The sequence below is a fragment of the Coturnix japonica genome, chromosome 4 (genome assembly GCF_001577835.2).
Source record: "Coturnix japonica isolate 7356 chromosome 4, Coturnix japonica 2.1, whole genome shotgun sequence".
In the NCBI taxonomy this organism is placed as follows: domain Eukaryota; kingdom Metazoa; phylum Chordata; class Aves; order Galliformes; family Phasianidae; genus Coturnix; species Coturnix japonica.
Genome location: NC_029519.1, coordinates 16895768 through 16921416, shown reverse-complemented (window position 1 = coordinate 16921416; position 25649 = coordinate 16895768). Strand labels below are relative to the sequence as shown.

Here is a 25649-nt window from a genome sequence, read left to right as displayed (position 1 = left end):
ATGAATGCCTAATTTCATGTTCAAAACTGACAGATAATGTTTGAGAGAACATACAGAGCTCTTCTGTCTCAGTGTTTGAAGCTGAACTGGGTTACCTCTGTGAATGATGGTGAAATAGTCACCTTGGGGTTATGGTTGCTGGCAATCTTAAAAAGACCTTATTGGGTTTTGAGTGTCATCAGATGCTATTTGCTTATAAATGAGAGTTAATAGAAACACTAAATGGTACAAGCTGAGGCCTTCAGAATATTAAACATGGTTTAAAATAGAGGAAGTCCTCTGCTTTCAGTAAAATATTGCATCTTGTAGTCAGCCACCTCTGAGAGAAGGTTATTTGAACTTTTCCACATCCTACTTCCATTTCAACATACTGTGTATTTTTAATTTATCCCTTCACTTCTCTCCCTACCATAATATATTTTTTGTTGATACTCTACTCAGTTTCTCCTTAATTATTCCATCTGCCTGAAGAATGTGATGCATTTTAGAAGCTGTGTGGTTTAGTTGTTTAACCTTTGAGTTTTGTAACTGAATGAGATGACATATTCTTTGTTTAGCAGAACTGGCTAAGAAGAATTATATGCTCCAAATGATAAGCTTCGAACTGCTAAAGAAATACCGAAAACCAATTTTTTTCCTCTCTGTAGTCGCCTAAACATCCATTAGTCTCTTGAAGGGAACTCATAAGTCCTACAAATTTAGTTTATCTGAAATCAACTCTAAAAGTTGTCTTTCCTACTAATCATGTTTTATATCCATTTTATATTTTTCAATATTCAATAAACATGTCTTGTGCTTGCTGTGCTTCTCAGAAAGGGTCTGCAGAGTAGGCTATATAAGGACAGTTATTAATCACCCATCTCAGATGACTGCTGGCTGGTTTAGTAAGTGTATTCATATATCTTTTTTATGCTGTTTTGTTTTGTTTTCCCTTGTTCTTTCCATTTATCTAATGTGGAATTTCCTTTGTCCTTTTTGGTTTACTTCTACTAGAATATGTAAAAAAAATGAATTTAATGCCTAACAGATAAAAAAAATAAGATGGCTGGAAAGATTAAAATAAAAACAAAACAAACCCTTTGGGCTTCATTCATGAAAAGATCATTTGCATTATGTCCTGTTAGATCTGCATTAAAAATAATAATAGAGTACATTATCTATAGCAGTGCTGCTTTAAAGCAGTAGATAATTTACACATGAAAGTAAGATGTAGATTTAAAAGAGTGTAGGACCAAATTAGAGTTAAGAGTCAGGGTGATATAGCCCTATATTAAGATGGTCTCAGTTTCCTGGGGGTATTGTCCTTCTGGTGTGTAATGAGACTTGCAGATAACAATCTGGGGCTGTGGATCAAGCGAGGCACAGAGGTATGCTGAGCGTGGCGCTGCAAGTGATGGCACTGGGGAAACAAATGAATGTGTCTGCTAGATAAACAACATAAAAAGTTCCTGTTCATCACCAAAATCCAGGCCTCTAAAGATTAATATTTCCTGAAGAATTCTTACTTTTAAAAGATTCCTTATCCACACTACAGTCTTACTTTTATGGGTTCACATATTACAGGGAGGCATCTGCCATTTATCAGGAGGTTAATGACTAGTAGTTATGTGTCCAGATACTTTGTAACCACCGAGCTGCCCGACAACAGAGGTCACTTAAAGACAGATGACTTACAAACCAGTAAGGATCTCCTCGCACTTTCTTTTTTTAACAGCACAGGCAGGGCGTCAAACTTATAGTTTCCCATTGGGATTACTGTCACATCTTTAAAATTCCATATGCCACGAAGCTTCCACAAGTAGTTCTCAAACAGCAAAACAATAACAGGACCAAACATTTGTTGCTACAGTTATTTAAAGGCTAATGATAAAAAAAATAAATCATAGGTTTCAGTCTCCATCAAAGCAGGAGGGAAGTGGAAATTGCAATTTGTCATTCTCCTGCAGTGAGTAAAACAGATCAGAGTGGGGGAAAAAAGGCTCAGCAGTGTCAGTGGGTATCACAGCAGATTGGATAACATGCTAATTCATTTGTATGTCATCCTGCAATAAATGAGGTGAGGTGTTGGAACAGGCTGCCCAGAGAGGCTGTGGATGCTCCTTCCCTGGAAGTGTTCAAGACCAGGTTGGATGGGGCTCTGTGCAACGTTGTCTAATACCAAATCTGGAGGGTGGTGGCCCTGCCTGTGGCAGGGGAAGTTGGAACTTGATGATCATTGAGTTACCTTCCAACTCAAGCCATTCTGTGATTCAGTGATTCTATGAAGTATGCCCAGAGGAATATTGGCTCTGAGAAGTACCACCTAATAAAAGTGTAAATGTGTGGGAAGCTGTAGGGAATAGTATTTGGTCACTGTTATTCATGTCCTTCTAGGTAGACAGACCATGAAATCAGAGATGTTCTCTGCAAAGACAACAGCAATAATGACTTTTTGCCCCATTTTTGTGTTTTGAAAGATACAAATTTTGCATTTAAAAAAAATAAAAAGTTACATGAGACAAGTGTTAATACAACAGTATGCATTATTCACCTTCATTCACCTCTTTCTTCTGATAAGGGAAAGGAAGGTGACTTTGGGACTGCCTGACCTGAACCAAGGTCAGGGAGCAGTAACATTAGATATATCTATAGAAAAAAAAATTAAATAACAAGAATAAGAAGAAAAATAAACAGGTTGGAGGACACATCTAACCTGAGAAAAACTCCTATCCTTTCTATACCTCATTCTTTACTGTCAGTTAGTTAGGTGAGGTGGGATTGGTACAAACCTCAAAAAAAGATCAGTAATACCCTAGATCCAGAATGAAACACGGTGGTGCACCATGTTGTCTCTTTTTAACAGTCTCAGAATTGAATTCCACTTTTCCTTTCTGCCATAGAAATACACATTAGTTTGTATGGACTAATCACCATGAGATAATCTGCAAATAAAAGAGAACGTGAAGAAGGAGCTGACTGCCAAACCTCATAATGGACAAGTCTGAAAGTCATTTGTTCTTACCTACCATCTCACAGAACTAATAACATACATACACAGAGTATTCATCAGTTTCCTTAGCACGGGTCTGAATCTGCTGTTATTGAACTGAAAGAGTGGTTCAGCCCTTTTTATACAACTTTAATTCATTGAATGTAATTCTGTCTCTTGGGTGTTGTTTTTTTCAGGATGCTTGAGGATGATCTGAAACTCAGCAGTGATGAAGATGACAATGAACAGGTAAAATACATCTTGGTACATTGATCATGTAATCTGACAAAGGTTGATTTATTTATTTATTTATTTATTTGTCACTTGAATGTGTCTGTATGATATTTACTATATTTGCATCAAAAGCATTTTGAGGTGCTGCAGAATCCATTATCTTAGATTTTACCTGCACATAAAGCCATTTCTGAATCTTTTACAGTCATTTCTAAGTCTGCTCAGGTGGGAGGAAACACCTTCTTAAATAAGAATACATTTTGGCTGTTTTGCTTAATTAACTATGAAATAGATTAAACCAAAACAATGAATGCTAACTGTGTGGTAAGAGAACACACGTCATCATCTGGGAATAGCTAACATTGTCTGGGTTCCTATCCATTGTACCAAATTAACTGTGGAACAACTTCCACTTGTTTCACACTCAATTTCTGAAATTGATGACCTGTTTGGAAGTGGGTGTCAAGTGACCATATCAGGCCACTATCATGACTGTAGAGTTATTCTGCACTTCGCAACTCATTTGTAGGATTGCACACATGAAGTTTGAGTCTTTAAGTTTTGTTCCAGTAAGTGAGAAAGGGCTGGAGTCCCATAGAAAGTAATTCAGCAATTCCCATTTGTGAGAGGTAAAATCTTCAGTGTGTAGATTTAAATCAAAACTGAAAGTCTTTGAACATTAATGAAGAAAAATTTTCAGAAAACTGTCTGATGTAATTCTCTGTTCTTCCCACTCTACAAATATATATGAGTAATAAAAAAAAAAAAAAAAAAGGCTGGTGAAATTTATATTCTCAACATTCCTATTAAAAACATTGAGTCTTTGGGTTAAATTCAACCAGAGGTTGCTTTCAAAATAATACCTCCTATATATTTCCATGGAAAGTACAATAGATACAAAGAGCACAATAACAGTGTTTGATAGAACAAGTTCTCAGCCACAAAAAAACTATTTTTCAACATAGTCACCACCATTAGCTAAGCATTTTTGCTAGAGATGAACAAGAGCCTACAGGCCATGTTCACAAACACCTGCACCAGTGGAGTTGTCCCGCTCTTACTGTCATCAATGTCACACCTTTACTTCATTTGCATTTCCATGTTAGACACTATTCTGTCAGACTACCCCTCTGCTGTCATCTGTCACACAGTGACAAAATATAACAAAGTATTGGCACTGAGATTCAGTCTCTACTGCCATCCTGCCAACATCTATCTGACACTGTGGGCCAACATAATAAAATAGGAGTCATTACTTTTGGAGCAGCCCTACTATAGACTGAAATGTGTAAATATCTGTAGTAATGCCTAATATGATCTGCTCAGCAGGGAAATGTTAAATGTAAGTGGATATTTCTTTCCTTCTGATTTACTTTTAACCTACCCGTATGCTCTACTTCAACCCACCTAATCCATCCTTTAGGGCATATGTGTTCAACCCATGGCCCACAGGCTGCATGCAGCCCTGGATAGCCAGTAATGTGGCCCCACAAGGAAGGTCACACACTTTTAGCATTACTATGCGATTTTTAGCAACATTTTTTGTTTAGTTGATCATGCATAGGTTGGATGTGGACTGTGTAGGAGACAACAAAACATGGTAAAAAAGAGGGCACAGAGCAGTGCCAGCTCTGCCTCTCATGCCTGCCATACACACTCAAACAAATGAAAATCTGCATGTGTTACACAAGATATGCACTTGTACCACTTAGAAAGTCAAACTTGGTTGTTGTTAACAATGATATTTCAACCTACCAACAAGTGTTTGCACTTGTGAAGACAAGCTTTTTTCTATTAAGCAAACAATAGATTTTCTTATTTAATTATTAATATTGGACATGTGTTGTTTCATAAGTTAATAATTTAACATATTCATTAGTTTCTCAAAAACTCTCAGGTCATGTATTGTCTCCACCACATAACATGGAATTGGCAGCTCTAAAAGCACTGCTGTTGTACTGTCAGTGCATGTTCTTTACCCAAAGGCACGGTCTTGCTGGGTGAGCAGTATTTACCTTGCTCACAGGTCAGAGGCCACAGCTTAGGTGTGAAGGTGTGCCCAAGCTGTAAGAAGCCTCAAACTGCACCAAAACTTTACAAGACTTTACAGGAATATGTTTGACAGTGTATGCTGAGAACAAGAGAGCTGTAGTAAGGAAAGCTCTAAAAATTTTATAGTACATGGAAAACGTTGTGGTTTTTTGTTTTTTGGTTTTTTTTCTCCTTTAGGCAGTATGAGTTTCATTTCACACTGGGTGATAAGCGTTGATTAATATCTCCTTATATCTCCTAAGTATCTTCCAAAGATGCAGAGTATAGTATCTATATTTAGAGATTCAAAACACGAATGGATCCAATCATGTAAAAAATAAATGAACTGTCTGGACAGTAAGCATACTGGTCATGTTTCTTCAATTTCCTGCACTTAACAAGAATAATTCACCTTTCCTATGTAGCCCACAAATGCATGGGTGCATCATTTTTATGTGCATTACAAATAGAAAATGTAAGCAACGTGATATACATTATGGGAAAGAATTCCATGGGTTTTTAGATTTCCTGGAAACGTGACTGTAGGTGTCTGTCCTTTAGATTCTTGTCACACTGCATCCCAGAGTAAGGCCATGCAAAGCTGAGCAGCATGGCTCTGCTGCATCACTCAAGCATTACACTAGCAGTTCCTTCACACTTCAGCAACTTCTACCATCACTCTCTGAATGAAAGAAAGGAGACTGGGTGTCTGTATGGGAACTGCCAAATTACAGCCTGAACCTCTGATTGACCACCTGAGGCGAGCAATGTCAGCCCTAGGAGCACAGGTGAAGGCAGTTCTCCTGTGCTGCCAGAAGGGGTGGAGCTCAGCTGCACCCCTCTTAGACCCCATTTAAGAACTGACTACCACTGGGGAAGTATCTCTTTTGGAGGTTGCTTCTTGTGGAGACTTTCAGTGAGCCCAGGATAAGGGTATGCTCCATCCATTCTTCTCTAACATAACAACTTGTTAGCCTAACTCTATGTTTTCTAATTATAACATTGGTGTATTAATTGATTATCCAGTGTGGAAAGAAGGTTGATCTATCACATTGGTTGAACGCGTGAACATCAACAAAGTAACAGCAGTGTTTTTGTCTGCAAAATATTGTTTACAAAAAATATGTAGAACATCCATTCATGGGGGACAGATCAAGGTGATTACAATATATAAATATTAAGGTGTTGAATTTTCAGTTGTGGATTTAACAAAAATATGCTTTTATTAACATAGAGATTTTGCATGCAAGGGACTATTGTAGCTCACCTGTACACACATGTATGTTCTGACAGGGATAGAAAGACTGAAACTCAAAATCATTGTAACATTGTTTTAAAGAATTATTGCAGTCTTTCTGTTTTCTCTCTGCTTTAGGCTTGTAGCTAATGTGAAGCACAAGCTAGCATTCAGTTCTTTTTATTTATAAAAATACAGCGTATAAATACATAATCCCTTGACTAGTATTTCAAGGAAGATGAAATTCTTTGAGAACAGCAGTAGGGAGTCCTAGGGTCTAGGCTTGTATCTGTCCCTTGAGAACTGCTTGGGACCCTTTGATACTTACATGTTGGGGCAGTAGTGGCAGTGTTCCATAAAGGTACCTCAATATCAGCTTTCAATCACTGTCTATGGTATGTGGAGAGTGATCTATCAGCCTGTCTTCTGAGACTACCAGTAGTCCATCTGTCTTGTTGCAAGACTGTTAGAAGCTTGTCTGCAATAAACAAAACTCTCATGTCCTGTTCTTTCTCTTCTGTGAACAAGCATACATATTTCTAATCTGCAATACACTTATTTAGGAGCCCATGAACTTAATTTCTTTTTCAGTTGTTAAACTGCTCCTTTCTCTTCTCCCCAGTTCTGAGGTGTAACCTAGATCATGATCACTCTGATCAGTCACATAACTGAGGCTGAGCCTGATTTTTTTGGATAAAATGAGAACTAAATGTTTGAAGCTAGTGAAAGTTATTTAGACTACTTGGATGGCATTAGTGGGTTTGTTACTGAACACACTGTTCACTTTTCAACATCAATTTTCAAACAGGGTGGAAGTGGTTCCTGAGGGCTATGTGCTGGAGAACCCTTCTTGATTTGGAAGTGTTAATTCTTCTTGGTTCTGCTAGGAAAAAAAAGAGGCTATTCTCTGCAATGTCACCCCAAAAGGCTTAAGAGGCTTCATCAAGCAAGTGGTGACCAAAATCCAAACTACCTAGTGTCAAACTGCTGCACATTGTGAGGAAACTTTGTGGTTTTCCTCTCTTTTTATACTCCATTATTGCATGCTCTGGCAGCTGTGGGCTTGGATTAGAAGTTCTTGGACTGTGACATGCAGGAGGTCCAATGAGATGATCCTTGAGGGTCCCTTCTGACTTCAGATCTGTAAATCTTTGGACTGTATTGATCACAGCTATAGATCATGAAGGAAAGTACAAGTTACCCAACCTCCAATCATCATTTTTTATGCCCTGCTTGGAGATACTGCAGTTTTCACCTATATCTAACACATGTAAACACATCCCACACTATCTTCAGTGTAGGCACTTTAGGTCTGGCCACATGATACATGCTTTGTCTCTTAGACAAAATGCTGATTCTTATGTCTTTCTCTGTGGGTGATTTGGGATTAAAGACCCACAGAAAATGACAGGTTAGATCTGGAATCAATTTTCATTTACAGCTGAGAAGCAGTTATTGATGCTGTGCTCACAGTTCAATAAAAGATCTAAAGATATAGACCTTGTGTTTCTTTTTCAATATAAGCAGCATAATCAGTCGCAAATGTTTTACAAAGAAAATTGTACTGACAGCTTTATTAAAATTGCTGTCTTTAAAGTTTTAAGATATCAACAATTTGACCTGCTGAATGGTTTTTAATATGCATACTGACCAACCCAATGGATTTTTATGTCATGTATTTATAATACCGGGTATTATAAATATTAATATATTATTTGAGAAGTATTGTTACTTTTAAGCATTGGCTGGGTCTTAAACTCTGCTGAGAGGAACACTGCACTCGTACTATTCAAAGGTCCTCTTGCACAATACTTTTACGTTTCCCACAACAGATAATGTCAAGACAGGTGACACACAGGTTCACAGTAGAAACATTAGTTCACAGAGTATTTCAGATGCTCTTCTCTAAGAATAGTGATTTTTAAATGACTTTGTTAATCTGCTAAAAAACTAACTCAAATTAGAAAGACTAGTGATTGTTTTCAATTAGTAGCTTGGTTCAGCTAGAAGAGCTTGGGTAAAACATGGATTTGTGTTCTTGTTCTTTAAAACACCTCAGTATACCACAAATTTGCTTCCAGCTCAAAGGAATCCAAATGAGTTTTGTCTGGATACAATATTACAAGTAGGTGTAGTGTTCTCAGTCTTCTTTAACCAGCTCCTCTTTGTTCTTCTGCTGAAGGAATAGTCCTCTTTACTCCTGAAATGCATTCTTAATTGAAAGCACATTGCTAGTTATCTGTGTGCAAAAAGAAACTAAAGAAACTTTGATACTAACTGCATTGTTTTCATGTAAATGGTATTATTGGCAAACAAATGAGGTGTTTTTCTTTTCTACTGTGTTGTTTTTTTCTCCCTTCATTTAATGATTGCCACCCTATTTGAACTCCTCTGATAACCAACTACAGAGACATTATTGTGATAATACAAACACAAGACATACACATAATCCATGGCCTTGATCTGTCTTCTGTATTTTACTCAAACATTTTTATTATTTACTAGGTAATTACCTACAAAGTGTTTGACTTTGTAGCTCAATCTAAAAAGGTGATCAGCTGAGCTTTGAATTGTTATAATGCATACTGAACTTTCAAAGCACATTTTCAGTTTTTTTTTTAAATCTATGACATGCAAAGATGCACTATGCTTTCATCTTCAAACATATTTTAAAATGATATGGCTACCGCTTTCATAGTAACAATAGATATCCTTTCCTGTGGTCATTTATCCTGTTTTTTTAGCTGGATCCTGAACAAGCTGTTTACTCCCCAAGGTTTCACTGCATTTCCATTTACTTTGTTATCAGCAGAAAGGCTGAAGAACAGCTCTTCAGTAATGACATCAATACTGCACACACAGTGAGAGAGGTCATCTTGTCAAAGCTGTAGAAAAATCAGATGGATTAGGATGAAACTAGGTGCAAAATAACTTTGATAGAGTCTTTAATGTAAACAGTTTAGCTGTCACCAGGTTTCGTCTAAATCCCAGAGTGATACAGCATCTGTTGTAGCCACAGCAGTGTGTTTTGATAAAGAACCCACTTTCCAGTGTTTAAGATCTACAGTTATGTTTTGTAATTGTAAGGAAATGTTTTCACTGAGCCATTAATGAAAACAGAAGCTATTAGGGTAATGCAGTCATTCTTCTCAGTCTGTAACTATGAAAAATCCTTTCATGATATGCCTCTCCTTGCTACCTCAGTCCCTTTTAATTGATACTCAAATTATTTTATTCTGCACAGCACTAGTAGAAACAGCCGTGTATCATCAACGATGTAAAATTAATTCTCCAGCTTCTGTTAGACCAGTCTTTGGAAATAAGGGATTTGATGGCTGATGTCTAAGGTACTAATTCACATAGCGGTGACATAGGTTCCTATCATGTTTGTTCATTATCAGCAAAAGCTTTCTGTAGCTGCTCTGAGATCTGAGGTGAACTTGGTGTAGTTGTGAGGAAAGAACATGGCACACCACTAAACTGTATAGTGTTATCAAAGGCTTTTCACTTCTTCAGACTCAAAGAATCTTGTGTAACTGTTTTTGCACATGTTGTTATTGCAGAAGTCATCTGTCACTGGGAATGGGGATGAGTACAGCCCTCAGGAGGAGTGGTTGCTGTAGACTGTACAGTTCTATAGATAACAACAAGAAGGTTGCCCCTGCAGACTGCAGCCATGGTCTTACCTTGACTCTGAGGTGACAGCTGCATGCATCAGCAATGGAGGAACTGGAGAAACCCCATCCCTCCCATTGAACTGCCTTTCCCATGGGTTGCCTGGCATGCACTGGCATCTCAATGGCTCAGAAACCACAGTAGAGAAATAATGAAAGAAAGGAAAATACTGGAAGGTGAGCAGCCCTAGCAAAGACTGAAATGCCTATGCTGAAAAGATGGATAGATACAGCTGCAACAATTTCTCTCCTCACATTTCCACAAATAAGCAAGCCCCTCGGAGCTCTTTTAAGCATTTGCATTTAATAGGTTTAGTTTTTCTTGTCACCAGCCCAAAGCAGCCAAAATGTCAGCCATGCCACTGGAAATCAGTCACCTCAAGGAGAAGCTTAGACATAGGCCTTGTGCCACTGTCACTAATTAAATAGAGGTGGGAAGGCCATTTGTTCCTGAGCAGAGCCATAAGGCCCATGCGTTGGAGAGCTGATGGCTTTTTGGGAATGGGAAGGAAGAGGGAGATACAGATTTCCATCCTAAGGATGGATCACGTACTATGTGTGTGCATGCATTCCTGTGCACATATGTTTTTATAAAGAAGGCTTTATTATTAGCATGGAGAAAGATACATTTCCCCAAGTCCTCTGGCATACATATGCCACTTATGCAAAAGACTTGTATTGTTTTGGCAGTAAGCAAAGGCAGCAGCAGCTGAGATAATTGATTGACACCAATATTGTTGTTGTTAAAAGAAAAGCCAGACTTGACCATAGTGTCCTATAAAAATAAATCTGAGGTCTGTGGTATCTGTGGGTTGTCTAGGTGCTCAACACTCACTAATCCAACCACACAGGAAACATTTATCTTCCTTTTCTCCTCAAAAGGGGAGTGTGATTTTTATTACGCATGTTTTGCAAAGCATTTTGGTTAAGAAATTGTCTGGCTTTTCTGTACTGGCCGTCTGCAACATTGCTTTAATGTAAAAGCCCAGACGACTATGTATGTGAACCTCAAAATCTGGATTCTTAGGAGTATTTCACACTGGTAAAATGTAGTGCTAGTGTTCACTTAAGGCTGGTGGGCTGCATATATATCGACAGAGGGACTCATAGGTGGCCAGAACAAGCATAGAAGTAGGTGATGAAAAGGGCATGATAAATCCAGTAATTAACTTGTCAGCCAGAATAAGGGAAGAGGAACTGAAAGTTGATCTGTTCTGGAGGAGTTCCAGGAGGAAAATGGTAATGAGATCTAAACACCCTAATTTTTCTTATGGTGAATGCATCTGCCACTGAAAGGTTTGTTGGGGTTGGAGGTACTTCATTTTGTACCATCAGGATGAATCTTCCAAGAACAGACCTCCTACTCACATGTAGGGGCAGGCTCGAAGCACATTGTGACATTGCAAGCTTGGGCCAGCTTCTCTCCCACAGAACATGTGTGCTTTACAAAGCTACCACTTTTCATGGAAATATATTATGTGTAGTTTTCAGAGCTGTGCTACTTGGCAAAGTCATCTGAGCAATATGGTAAACCAGACCAAGGGTAGCAAAGAGTTATTTTTATGTGTTTAGTTCTATTTATTTGATTTAATATTCAAGGTAATTTTAATATTCAGGATAAATTAAAATCCTTAAAATCTTTAGTCCTGTATGGGGAAAAAAGCAAGCAGCATGAACAAATGAACAATAGCAGCATCAATACACACCCTTCCAGCACCACCAGTGCCAGTACTCTTTCACTCAGCCATTTTGCTTCTCAAATCTAGGAAATTCTTCATTTATTAAGAGTACAGACAAAACTAAGGATAGATTGGAATCCTAGAGGAATGAGTTTTAAAGAAATTTGCCACTGTAAAGAATCTAAGGGCATGAACTGTAAAGGAAATGAGGTAGGAGGGGTTGCCATATTTCTATGGTGATGCTCAATTAAAAGCAGTTCACTTACATCATGGATGCAGTTAACTCCTAACCCAGAGACAGACTATTTTAGACTTGCTCACTTAAACTCTTTTTCATTTTACCCAGCCGATGCTGTGCCAGCTGAAATTAAATTTCCTAATGGTAAAGTTTTACCCTAAGTATTCTTGAGTGTCTCTTGGTAAAACCAGAAAGATTACTGCATTTCTGAAAACAGTCATGGGAAGTTCTGCATAGTTCAGACACAACAAGAGTCCAATGAACAGTACTGATTTGTAGAGATAATATGCATGGTGACTTGTTATTTAAAAAAAATGAATCTCAAATGAACCATCCTATGTGTTTGGTTTCTGAAGGAAGTGTACTCATTTTCTAAAAATATAATGAGAAAAGTATCTTCACCATTGTTTTTGGTCCTAGATATGATATTATTGGGCTTTTTGTCCTCAAGGTGGGGTTGACCTAGAATATCACACACAGAATTTCAAATACGAGGTTGCTAACTTCATGTCAGATGCAATTAGTGAGAAGGAAATACAGTCTCCTCTGTTGACATTAGGGGACAAATAGAGGAGAGTGTAACCAATGAAGTAAAGAAAAAAGAAAAAAATAATAAAGAAAAAGAGGAACAAGCCACACATTTATGCATACATCAATACATATTAATCCTCAGTCCTCACATTCAGGCTTTCTGTTTCCCAGCACAAATCTAGATGTTTAGTTTGCTGCAAGCAGAGGAAGTCATAGATGGAATTAAACATGTCATTACAGAATCAGAGCACAGTACAGAGCAGTCAGGATCATAGATGAAGTATTCTGTATAAATAAGAGTGCATAGTATAACTTCCAAGAAAGGTGATAATCTACAGTCTGCTACGGATTATAAAAATCAGGAAAGTGTCTTTGTTTTTATTGGATTGTTGAGCTGAGTCTGTGAGGTGTCTCTTCTTTACCCACAGGAAAGAAGAAAAGCATTGTGAAATATAAATTTGTGTTGAGTTGCTTAGCTGTTCATCTGGGAATGCAGAACGGGTTAGAATGTAGGAGGTGAACGCAAATTAGTTTTGCAGCAGCTCTGGAAAAAACATTAAAGCATGGAGGCCTGTCTCCTTCTGCCATCATGATTCAATGGCTTGAAGTGCCATCTGTCTCAAGCCAAGAGACTCTTCAAGGCTCAGCAATTGCCTTCTTAGGTGTCTATCAGTGCTTCTGAATCAAGTGTGAGGAGGCATTCTTAAAAAATACTGACATTGGCAAACTTCACTTCCTTAAAATCAAATACTTCAAATACTGGATTTTCAGCTCTGCAATGGAAAATGTTTTCTTTGGAAAGCAGACATTTCCCCTTTAAAACTTTTCTGAAGATCTAATTAACCTTCAACAGTTCCAATTATTTTACACTGATATTTTTGCGCTGGTCTCTTGTGACTTTATTCTCCTCAGGCCTTTGTGGTGTAGGAAATGTGTACTGATTGGAGTACTTTTTCTGGTTCTTTCTTTTCAAAAGTCAGTCTGGTGACTGGTGGTCATGAAGACATGCTAAAATCAAGAGTACTGCAACATATAAAGTAGAAAGTCTGTGAAGTCTTTCACAATTATAGAAGAACATCTCCAGGCAAAGTCTCTCCGATGAAAGATCCTCTGTATCTTACTGCTTTTTATGTGTTCTTCATCATCTTTTTTTATTATTCACTACTGCAGTCAACTGTTGAAATAAGGTCCTAAAGAGCAGAGGTACAATAATGGAAAGGTCATAATTTTGAAAAAAAAAAAAAAAAGAAAGAAAAAAAAAAAGAAAGAAGGAACGAAATTACGAATTACAGTGGAATGATTGTCTAGTTCATTTTGGCTTCCATTTTCTAATCATCCTAAATTATTTTAATGCACATTTTCCAGCTCAAAATTAACAAAAGTGAGTGTTACATTATACCAATCCAATTTCATGCCAGTCTTTTGCAGCATCTTCTCCTTTTCAGTGTGCATTTATCATGATTTAGGAACATCCTACCTACTCTATTTCTAGATAGTACTTTTAATACAGTAAGTTTAGGAAATAATGTAAAGTTAGAACCAGTTTCTTATAAAGGCCTAGGAATCTAAGATAGAAAATAACTTTTATAACATATTTGTCTTTGAAATATCTTAAATTAATAATCAAAAGCTTGCATCAAGTCTAAAACAAATCAAGCTCAGTCGTGAAGATGAGAAACAGGAATTATTAACTGAGTAGCAAAGCTGATGGGGGTTCAACGAGATCATTTTGTTCAAAGATTAAAGGCGATGAACACTGAAATAGTTGAGAAGGATGGCAATGAACACATCTGACAAGAACTGCTAAATTCAGTAATGATCAAAAGTTAATTATCAAAGCAGAAAGAACTACTCAACGCAGACAATTTGAGTCAATAGCTGAGCAGCCCAGCAAAAAAGTAATTTGGAAGAAGTATTTTCCTATAATGAAGTTATATAAAAGTCATACAATTCAAAGAAACCTGCCTAAAACAAGATTGCATTCTTCCTGATCAGAGAAATATAATTAGCTCTAATTGACAGACCTGCAGCACACCAAATATTTTCAAACAATATGTTTCTGCATCAAAGCTTGATGTGTAGAGTTACTCAATGTCACTTTGATTTTGCCTTTCTTTATATTCTGCCACTGGGCATGCTCATGATATCTCAACAAATATGCTTTGAAAAATGAATGAGCAGCACCTACAAGGTAAATAGAAGCAAAAGGCATTCTGCATTTCTTCTTCAGATAGAACTCCTGCTATACTGTGTGCTGTGTTTAAAATTATCATGTTCCCTCTTAGAGGCAAATGCATCTGAAATAGGAAATGACCAGTTGCTCCATTATCCAACACTGGAGTAGGCTAGTATGTAGATTAATCTGAGAACTTGCAATATCACAGAATGGCTTGGGTTGGAAGGGACCTCAAGAATCACCAAGCTCCAACCCCACTGCTGCAGGCAGGGCCACCAACCTCCACATTTGGTACTAGACTAGATTATTTTTCTAAAACTCCGTATAAGTGTGGAGAACAGTCTCCCCACAGTGTGCCTTTTCTTAAGAGCTAGGAAACTGCCTTCTCCCATTAGCACAGGTGGAAAAAATGAAAAATTTTCCATGTAAAAGTCTGAGATATGTACCTCCGTAATTTCTTGTTCCTGAAGCCACTATGTTTTAGAGTAAACATCAACATCACTAAGTAGTCAAAAATCAAATGCTTCAAATGCTCTTTAATATTCCATGACTTGGACATTGCCAGTTGTCACTCTCTAAAATATCTTCATCTTCTTTAATCTTTCATGCAAACAGTTTAGCTTATATCATCACACACATGCGCTCCTGAATATTTTCTGCTTCACTTTATATTCGAATTGACTGCATTAGTATTTACTTCTGATCCTAGACAATCTTGGCTCTTCTTCTTAGCTCTGTTTTATTTTCCTTGTCTGTATTTTGATATCCATTTTCTGTAGTGACTTCTGAATAATTTAGAGTGAAAAAAAGCCTGTCTGAGATTTAGATGCATGTTTCACATACCTGAACTCAGAATTTTTATAGTCTGGATATTTGGTATCTGGACCAAGTGAAAGTGTCACTACACAGTAAAAAATTTTCCACCATAATGAAAGACTCTTTGTAAACTTCAAAAATAATTCTAATTCCTCACAGTGTGGGGCTGAAACTTGACATTTAATAGAGGACTGAAGAACTGAAATCTACTTTTTAGTGATATATTAATTCACTTTAAATGAAGCATTTGCATCTTGTTACATGTAGTTTCTTCCTTAGAAATATTTCTTAATAGCATGCTTTTTGACTTTGTGACTGCATATTGACAGCTTAAAAATGGAGATTTGGAAGAGTTTCATTGGAAGGATGCAGAACTCACGCTATTTCACTAATGAAACAGGGATTCCATTTCATTTATAGTTTGTTTGTTTGTTTTTTTGTTGTTTTTTTTGGGGTTTTTTTTTGAGAAATCATAATTGGTTTGGGTGCATAATATGTTTTTGTGGAATCTGAACTTCAGCTCTTCCTGAGTTTTAAGTGTTTTATTTAGCATCTGTATTGGACAACTAAAATAGTTGTTTCCCATCATGCCTTCAACAATGTATCCTTTAGATGAAAAATGTAATCCAAATGAAACAAATGCATCTTCCTTCACATTCTGGGAGCCAACCCAGAGTATTATTGTTTTTTCTTGTCAGCTGTCATAAGCCTTAACTCTTTCTCCCAAATTTAAAGTTATTATTAAGGATTTCCACAGATTTAAACAGAGATTTTATCTTTGTAGTGTCTGGAGACAAAAGAGCCAAAATAGCGTGTATTCTGAAAGACTAGTCCTATTGTAGAGCCCAGAGGAGAACTAATTCTGGCAAAATTTGGAACCCAATTGTGCAGGTTCCAGGGGTTTCAAGTTAGTCAGTTTTCATAAAAGATTTAATTTCTCAAGGGCTTATGGGATCATTTTTCAGGAACACTAATGTTAGCAGTTCCCATGTGGGAACCATTTTATTTCTATGCATACCAGAGGTCAAAGTTCCTCACCAAAATCTTTCTGTCCAGCTTTTGGTAGGGTTTTCAAAAATATCTCCAAAGGTAATTAAGCAGTGAAATTTTCCTTTGTGTAATAAGTTTATGGATCAGTTTTCTTCTGCCTTTCACCATGACCCATGCTTATAATCTCACTAATCTGACTGCTTCCCACATTTAAATCTATTGTAGTCTCGTTTTGTGAATGCTAGAAGGAATTTCCTGAAATGGTACAAAACGTTGGTTTATCTGAAGGTGATGTCTCAAACCCTCCTGCACTAAAATGTGTGAGATTCTCCTGAAAAGGCATGCTGAAGAAAGGGAAAAGCATAACTGTAGGAAAGGAGGAAAAACAGGACCAGGCAAAGGTCTGATAGTGTTTTTCTGCCTAGTCTTCCAGTTCCCCCTCTTGGTGCATGGCCTGTGGCAGTTGTATCCCTGAGGAACTTGATTCTGCCCTCCCAGTCACAGCATAGCTAATGTCAGGAGCCTGACCCAGCACCAACTTGGTGGTTTACTGGCAAACATGTGGCTTGATTACACAAAACAAAACAGTGCTATGCTGAGACAGGACCACAAAATGACACTCACAGATACGGTTCCACGCCTCTAGGCTTAAATAAAGAAGTGCAACTACCTCCTGTAGGACCCAGGGGAGGCTTTCCTTCCTCATTCATGAGGCAAACCTAGCACAGCTTATCGAACTAACCCCATTTAGCAGAAGCGGTGTGCACTGTAGCGATTAAGTAACAGTATCAGCAGAGACCAGACGCTAGCAGGGTATAAAACAGCATAGGGACCACAACTGAGTGGGATCCCTTCTCAACTGGACTGAGACCAGAGAACATCAGGTCATATTATGCTCCCTAATAATATCTACAAATCTCCCTTCTTGCCTGGGAATATTAGTTACGGCCCTCTCTCAAGGAACTCTGTCTAATACCATGCCTTAGGGGAATCGACAGACTTCATTACTTGATAATTCGTGGAAAACTGAAAGTACACATCCCACTCTCCCCCCTCCCCCTTTTTGCATGTTAATTGTTGTATGCTTTGCCAAGAGTGTTTGCTTGTTCGTATATGTTTGGAATTGTTATCTGTTGAGTGCTTGTCAATGGAGATTGTAATTGCTTAAGGACATTAAAAAAATTTATAGTTAACTACCTGATTTGTGGTCAGTGAAGTGTATTAACTAAACTTTGCGCTATACTGCTGACAAATGTCAGGGAACGGTGCCCTGCAAAATGTTATTTACCTATTCTGAAATATTGAGAGGAGATGCAAGGTTGGTTCAGATTACATAATTATGCTACAGAAACATTTCTTGAAAGAAACAACACTAAAATCTTCAGCTAAAATCTTGAGCCACTTAACCAGTGTGATAGACTGGCATGGCTCTGCCATCGGTGCTCCCAGCTGTGTTGCTTAGCAACATTTTAATTCAAGAAAAATCGAAGAAGATGAAATCCCCATGGAGAGGGAAACAGAAATAAGAGGGCCGTTGACAGATGATCTGAGTTGTTTCTTCTAATATACTGTGAAGATCACTGGCTCTTTTCATGAATGATAAATGAACTGTACACAGATCAATGGGTTCAGCAATAAACTGGAACCAGGCTCTATGTCTGAGGTGGTGCAGGCTGAGAGGGCCAAAGATTTACTCATTTAGATGATTTGAGTGTGTTTTCTCAAAGGTTTCACAAAAGGAAATTGATCCGAACGTTTGGTCATCCCTTGCCCTTTCTGTTGTTGGCAAATAAAAACTGTTTTGGAAGTGGAGACTGTTCTTCCCTTTAATTTTTCCTATTGTTGTTCCTGTTCTGGGTATGAGCAGATAGGTTGTGACAAAGGAGGCCAGACTTAGAGTGGGAAGTAAAGTAATGAATTGTTCCTCAACTATGATAGCCATTAAAAATAAACAGGCCATACTCATATCACAAACTTGGGCAGAGAGACCTGTAGCAGTAGCACCCTGAAAGGGGCCAGCTACTGCAGATACGTTCCCTCTGCTCTGGCCATGGTTAGGTGCCAGAGTGTACTCTTCTGAAAAGCACCCAGTAGTCAGCACTTGTGTACAGGTTGATTGTGCTTAGGTGTGTTGTGTAATTGTTTGTCTCCCCCACCCTTCTTCTGTTTGCAGGCTGCTGAAAAGACAAAATTGAGAAACACTCCTGTGAAGTAAGTTATTCTTTTATCTATTGGAAAATGTATCTTGAATGAACTGCTTGTATACAATCACTAAAAAGCCACACAGTAAGGAGGGCAGTGAAAGAGAAAATGGAATTCAAGCTGTCCCTAATAATAGCTATTAGAAGGTCAGTATTGTTGAGGAAAGCTTCTGATTTTTCATGTGTCTCTAATGATTGCACTACCCAAGATTCATCCAGTTTCCATAAATTAATATGTTGTGTATGAATAGCTGCCAAATAATATCACAATCATACTCAATACATAGTGCTCCTAGCCTTGGGGGTGTTTGTACATGCTAAAAAGATTATGATTTTTAATTGCAATCCTTGAGAAGGTCTGACAGGAGGGAAGTAACTAGGAATATGCCAAATGATTTCTAGACACATGGGAATATTTTGCACCTGTATATCAAGGTTCTGCCATCTTGCTGATTAAGAGCTCTCTCACTCAGTATGTGTGTCTTTCTCATACCACACGCAGATGTATGTTTCTGCTCTTTACAGCTGGGCTCTATGAAGTATGAGCAAGCTACCAGGGAGCAATTTCCAGGGCATTTCATGAGAAGTTCTTAAATCTTAGGGCACTAGCAGCAACACTCGACCATTTATCATTGAATTAAGAAAGTTGCCTTATAGATGTCCTAGCTCTTTGAGGAAAGGCATTTTCAGTTAAAGCTACCAACATCAGTGATTCTCTTTAAATAACGAATGATCCAGACTTAATGGGTTTCCTGCACCAGTAAAACACATAATTTTAGCTTCAGTAGGTGATCATTGCAGTTTAACTAAATCCCAGTAACTGTATATTACAGACACAGTAAATGTTCTTGTTTTCATAGTAGTTTGCTTCTCATGTAGGATTAGTACTAGACTGGTTTAGTTTTTGTAAGAACGTGAACTTGCAAATCACTGTATTTTAGCACATGCAGCAAAAGAATACAGTTCTACCTCTCACTGGGTTTCTATCATGTATAGTCATTTATACCTTATAAAGTGAATGTAAAATGTGTATGAACGCTCCTTGGAGTGATTAGACAATATGCAAGATAGTCATAAATCACTCTCCCTTTATGTTTCATTTAATCTGATAAAAAGTAGATATAGGATCCAGTGGGGACTTGGTAGCACACGAAACTTTTAATATGACAAGGGACCTTTCTTGCCTGTAGGGCTAGTTCAAACTCAGTGCAAGCTGAATTAAAGTAATTGTTACCTGGTGGTTTGTTTAATAGAAAGTATGAAATGAGCTGTGATTTCAGTTCATCTTCTAGAGAATCCAGGAGCTGTAAGGTGGTGAGAGTCCTGGGGAACAACTCCAAAACAGTCATTTTTCATTAATTCACTTTTTTAATATTTTGGATCACATTCTCAGGAATGGCTCAACTAAATTGAGTTTCACCATGTGAGACAGAGATATTGAGCTTTGCAGCCATTAAATAGCATATGTGTGATACTGATGCCCAATTACTCTGTAAAAAAGATTTGGGTGTACAGAAGTGGGGGATTTAGGTTAAATAATTGTTTTATGGGACTTTTGAATAAGAGTAATATTTTGCAATGGAAGAAGGCCAGATGGACAGTCTCACTCTTTCCACCTACATGTGCATATTTCACCCTGTCTTTTTCTTCCAACTAGTTGTTTAACTTCTCTGACTATATTCATGGTTGCAGCTTCAATTAGTACCCTAGGGAATCCATTATACATATTAATTACAGTCTGTATAATGAACAGCTGATAAATCTGCCTCATTTTTCAGTGAAATGTAACTATTTAAGTTACCTGTATGCAATTACAATTTTATGCTAAAATATTACTTCTTAGGGCAAAAGCAAAAATAATATCTCTAAAATAGCTGTCATAGACATAGATTACATTTACATAGGTTGCTCTGAAAGTCATAGAATCACAGGATCATAGCACAGCTTGGGTTTACCCTTGTCCCATTACTACCTAGCAGCGTAAAAGTTGATTTCCCTTCTGGTTATAAGCTCTCTTTAAGGTTGCAATGAGAACTCCCCTGAGCCTTTACTTCATCAGGTGAAACCAGCCCATCTCCTTGACCTTTCTTTGTAGGAGTGGTGCTCCAGCCCTCTGAGCATTGATATGGTTCCTCTGGACCTGTTCTTTCCTGAGCTGAGGGCCTCAGACCTCTGTACCCAGTGCTCCAGATAGGGCCTCATGAGGGCAGAGCAGAGGGGGACAATCACTTTCCTCTCCCTAGTTTTTATGGAAACTACAACAGATGCAAAGAGTACAATAACACTATTTGATAGAGAAAATTCCCAATTACAGAACACTGTTTTTCAGCACAGTCACCACCAATAGCTGTGCATTTTTGCCAGCAATGAGCAAGAGCCTGCAGGCCACACTTGTAAACATCTGCACAAGTGGAGGTGATCACTTGATCATTCTTGCTTCTGCTGAAACACACCACTAACCCCTCACTGTGCTCACATTCACTGTATGGTCTCCATCAACATTCAGCAAGCATTGATGAATGTCAGTGGGTGCCATTTTTTCCTCATGGAGGAATTCAGTGACACACCTTTGCTCCCAGTGCTGTTCCATGTCAGACAACATTTTGTCAGACTGCCCCTTTGTTGCCATCTGTCACACAGAAATAAAATGTAAAGGAGTATTTCTGGGTAGGGTTCATCCTCTACTGCCATCCCACCAATAGCTGTCTCTGATGTCATGAGCTAACATCATAACATAGAAAATAGTACTTTTGGAGCAGCCCTGGTATACAAACAGCACAGCCTCACTAAGTACACCTCAAGTATGTCTAGCTTTTAGTGCTGTTGCTTTTGTAGCTCTGAAATATCAAAGAGAATTTTGCTTGAATTTTAATGTTCTTCAGCTATGCAAAATAAAGATGGTAGCTTCCATTGTCATGAGGATTGAAAGCTGTACAAATTTCTTCTGCCATATGTGACTTATCACATACATTTTTCAAAGCACATTTCTGTTATTAAGACATATGTGATAGTACACTTCTGCAAATGTGAATTGCTTTTGGCTAAAAGCCATGCACTAATAAGTTGAGTTGAATCTAGCTGCATTTGACATCTGTTACAATATATATATATAAATACATTAAAATATATATTTTTTCTGTTGTTATTAGCATTAAAAAACTTCCTTGTTTTTATGCGGCTCTGACACAGTTCTTATTTCCCAAACCTGGAATCAGAAATCATTTCCTTTTAAAGACTGTTGTGTTTATAATATCTCTAGTTCAGTCTTAATAATCCCACTGTTTAGCATCCTAGTTGAGGAATACAACAAAGATTTTAGTAGAAATAGTCTATTACTTTAGTTTGTTTGGTTGTTAGAATCATAGAACCACAGAATATCTTGAGCTGGAAGGATCCAAAAGGATTCATTGAGATCAAGTTCTTGTCAGGACCATCCAAAATCCAAACGTTATCTCTGAGAGCCGCATCCAAATGCTTCTTGAATTCCAGCAGCTTGGGGCTGTGACCCTGTAGAGCATGTTCCATGCTCAAGCACACCCTGGTGAAGAACTTTATCCTAATACTCAGCCTGAACTTCATCTGACACAGCTCTGTACACTTCCCTTGGGTCCTTTTGCTGTCACATGAGAGCAGAGATCACAGAGATGCTCAGAGGGCTGGAGCACTCAGTCTGAGGGAGATGGGCTTGTTCATCCTGGAGAACAGAAGGCTCCAGACCTCCCTGTAGCCTTCCAGTACCTAACAGGAGGGAAATCAGCATAAGACCCTCTTCCGTCCATATGTGTCATCAGTCACCCTATAACTGCAGATTCTATTCACTTTATTTTATACTCCTCTTCCCCTGTCATAAAAGGATTATTTGCTGTCTATCACAGATTTTATCCAAATTTATATTGACAGTAGCAGGGAAAGGATTTTTTGTATGCAAAGTCCTAGATACTTTCTTACTTGCTAGTGCTTATCATGCTGTTCCCATCCCTGAGTCTGAAAGAGGTAACATGACTTAACCAAGTTTACCCTGTGGACTCTTTCTGATTTCTAAAGAGCTGTTACATGAGAAATTGTTTTCAATTATGACTTATCCAGAGGAAATAATCTATTATATACTCTGTGATTTGGATTCTCATTAAAATTCAATAGCAGCATTGTTCTGAAACCAGCTGATGATCACAGTTCCCAGGCTTTTTTCCAGACTTGGGTAGGCAGTGAAAGCCCACATCAGACTAGGAGTCTAAAGGCATCGTATTCGTGTTGAGTTGGACCAAATCACTTGTCTTGGCTCAGTGGGTCAAGCTGCAGGATCCCATCAGATCTGAATACAGTCACGGTTAAGCCTTGCTTTCAAGTACAAATAGACTTTGCTTGGCAGCCTGTACATTAATGTAGTCTGAAGGTCTGATAGCCCAGTGCTTCGTCTCTGCCAGTGACAGAATGTAGGGAAAGGACAGAAATTAGAGAAGTAGAAAGTAGAGAAGTGGATGTCACATTTTCCTGTGCAAAACAGTTCACACTTCCATGAATGCACATCCTATATTTAGGAGTTACCAGTGCACTTATCTTCCATGCAAAATCTCATTTGAAATCTATTTATACTTTTTGTCCCCACAACATCCCGTGGCATTGAACACTATAGTGCTTGAAAAAAAATACTGTATTTTATTTAAGTGCATTTCCTTGTATTCTCAGAGGAATCCATGCAAGTAGCTATGTTATGCAAAAGAACAAAAGGTAACTTGCAGATTCTCATTCATAATAAGATGTATCTCTGCTGTGTAGACCAAGGAGTTTTCCTACTCAAAAGCCACTATTAATAATGCTGTTTTCCCTCTGAGAGAATGAGTCCATCAGTGAGCGAGTAGCAACCAAAGGCAGATCGCTCTGCACTTGGGAAAGAAAGCCTTTGATTCAGCCAGTCAGACAGAGGCAGTGGTTAGGGAGATAACTGGCTTCTTTTTATTCTTTTCCTCATGGGAGAGATGAGTTCTTTGTATGGTGCTGCTCTTCTGACTGAGAACTGGACATAGCCTGGCTCAAAAGCCTCTGATTGCAGTCCTTTATGAAAATGACCAGAGGGACTCCTTGGGAAAATGCAGTCAGTCGAAAGCATGATTTAGTTAAAGCCCTGATTTTATCCAGCACAGCAGAATTAAATGATTTTTTATTATTATTTTTCATGAAAAAATGCCTATTTTTAAGAGCAGCTCTTGCACTTCATGAACTTTTGTGGAACCGTAGAATATTCAAATTGACTTCTTGCTCTGGGAAAGAAAACACCGGCTTCCTTGAGTATCCTTTATCTCTCTTCTATTACAGATCTTTAAAATCTTCAATAGAAAGCATTACCATTTGTCCCCCAAACACCTGCACATGTTTAAATTTGCCTTAGACTTAATGACTACCAGATTCATGTTTGAGGATTATAGCTTATGTTAAAATCTTATTGCTTTTTACATTTTCAAAATATATTTGTTTTCTGTCACTGACAAGACAAGCCACATGTTTGTTAACCAAAAAGACTTGTGGTGGTTATTGTCTTTTCCTGCCATAAAACTCATCTTCTTCTCAGAAGGCCATCAGACTTGACTTGGTACAATTTTCTGTCCCAGCCATTGTTGAAATTGCAACCCATTAACTACTGATATCTTGACATTTCAATTGACCTCTCATTTGCAAAGCACAGTGGTATTTTTCATGGCCTTTTCATCCTTCATTATAAATGGAATAGGAATGACTATTTCTACTGTTTGCATTTAAAAAAAAAACAAAAACCAACAACCTTTGTTTTACCAGCTGGAATGGTACCTTGCTTTTCCCTTCCTGGGTAGACCTGCATGGAAGGTCTAAGGTCTAAGCAAGTCATGCAGAGCCAGAGGATTCTCTTATTGACTCAATATGCAGGAGGGCAAACAGGTCAGATTCTGAGGGTCAGTTAATATATGCTGTAGTAGCGGTAACCATAAACAGACCTTTTGCTCCTGTTGTCAAATGTTTAGGCCAGTAGGCTAGGTCTGAAGGTCTGTTTTTGCTGGTCAGGTCAGGCACCTGTAACCAACAGAAGTGTGCCACTGGTTCTCATGCTCAGGAATTTCTGCTGCAGGGAAAAAAAAAGAAAAAAAGAAAAAAAAAAAAGTTGTTGTGTGGCTTGAAAAAAACTCCCATTTATGTATGGGAAGATGTCCGTATATACACGTATGCATGCTTATATTTGTGCATGTGTATGTACATAGGCTTATTTATGCAGGCATATGTATATATGAGTAGATGTATATGAGTAGATGTATGTGACTAGATGACTCTAAAGGACATTTGCCAAAGAACTTAAAATCAAACCTCATTCAAATAAACAAAAAGCCAAAACTTGCTACAAATCTCATTTTCAGTGAAACTCCCAGGCAATTTACAACCATCACCCGTTAGTCTCTGCTTATAAACGTTCCTTAGTCCATTTCTGTCTAACTACTAAATCAGCCAGCACCAATTCAATTAGTTCTAAAAATCCATTACAACACAGGGCCTAAACTGCCTGCCCATGTTCATTTCTCAAAGAAATCCATTCATATTTATGTTTTAATACTTTAAGTCTAGCATGTGAAAGCACTCAAATCCCCAGCAGAAATCCAGGAAAAAGCCTGCTTACAGGCAATTATACACAATGTTCTTTAGTCCCTGATCCTCCTAGTCTGTCCACTTAGGCATCTACACAGTTGCTGAGTTCGGTCTATGGGATCAGTTTATTGCACCAGCAATCAAGTCCCTCAGAGAATTGGCCAAACTCAAAATACCGCTGGTTCTGGAAGCTGGCCCATGTGGTTGCATCTGTACAGGCACGAGTACTTCCAGCAGGGTTGGCACTTGAAGTATCACTATGAAAACC

The 25649-nt window shown here is 38.1% G+C and overlaps 1 protein-coding gene across 1 annotated transcript in view; it reads left to right on the top strand.

The window, feature by feature from the left end:
- Nucleotides 1–25649, top strand: part of AFF2 (AF4/FMR2 family member 2) — a 344011-nt gene that overhangs the window by 245416 nt on the left and 72946 nt on the right. The window contains exons 8-9 of the mRNA XM_015860794.2: nucleotides 3166–3217; nucleotides 18748–18785. Coding sequence (XP_015716280.2) covers nucleotides 3166–3217; nucleotides 18748–18785 — 90 coding nt within the window. The remainder of the gene's footprint in view (nucleotides 1–3165; nucleotides 3218–18747; nucleotides 18786–25649) is intronic.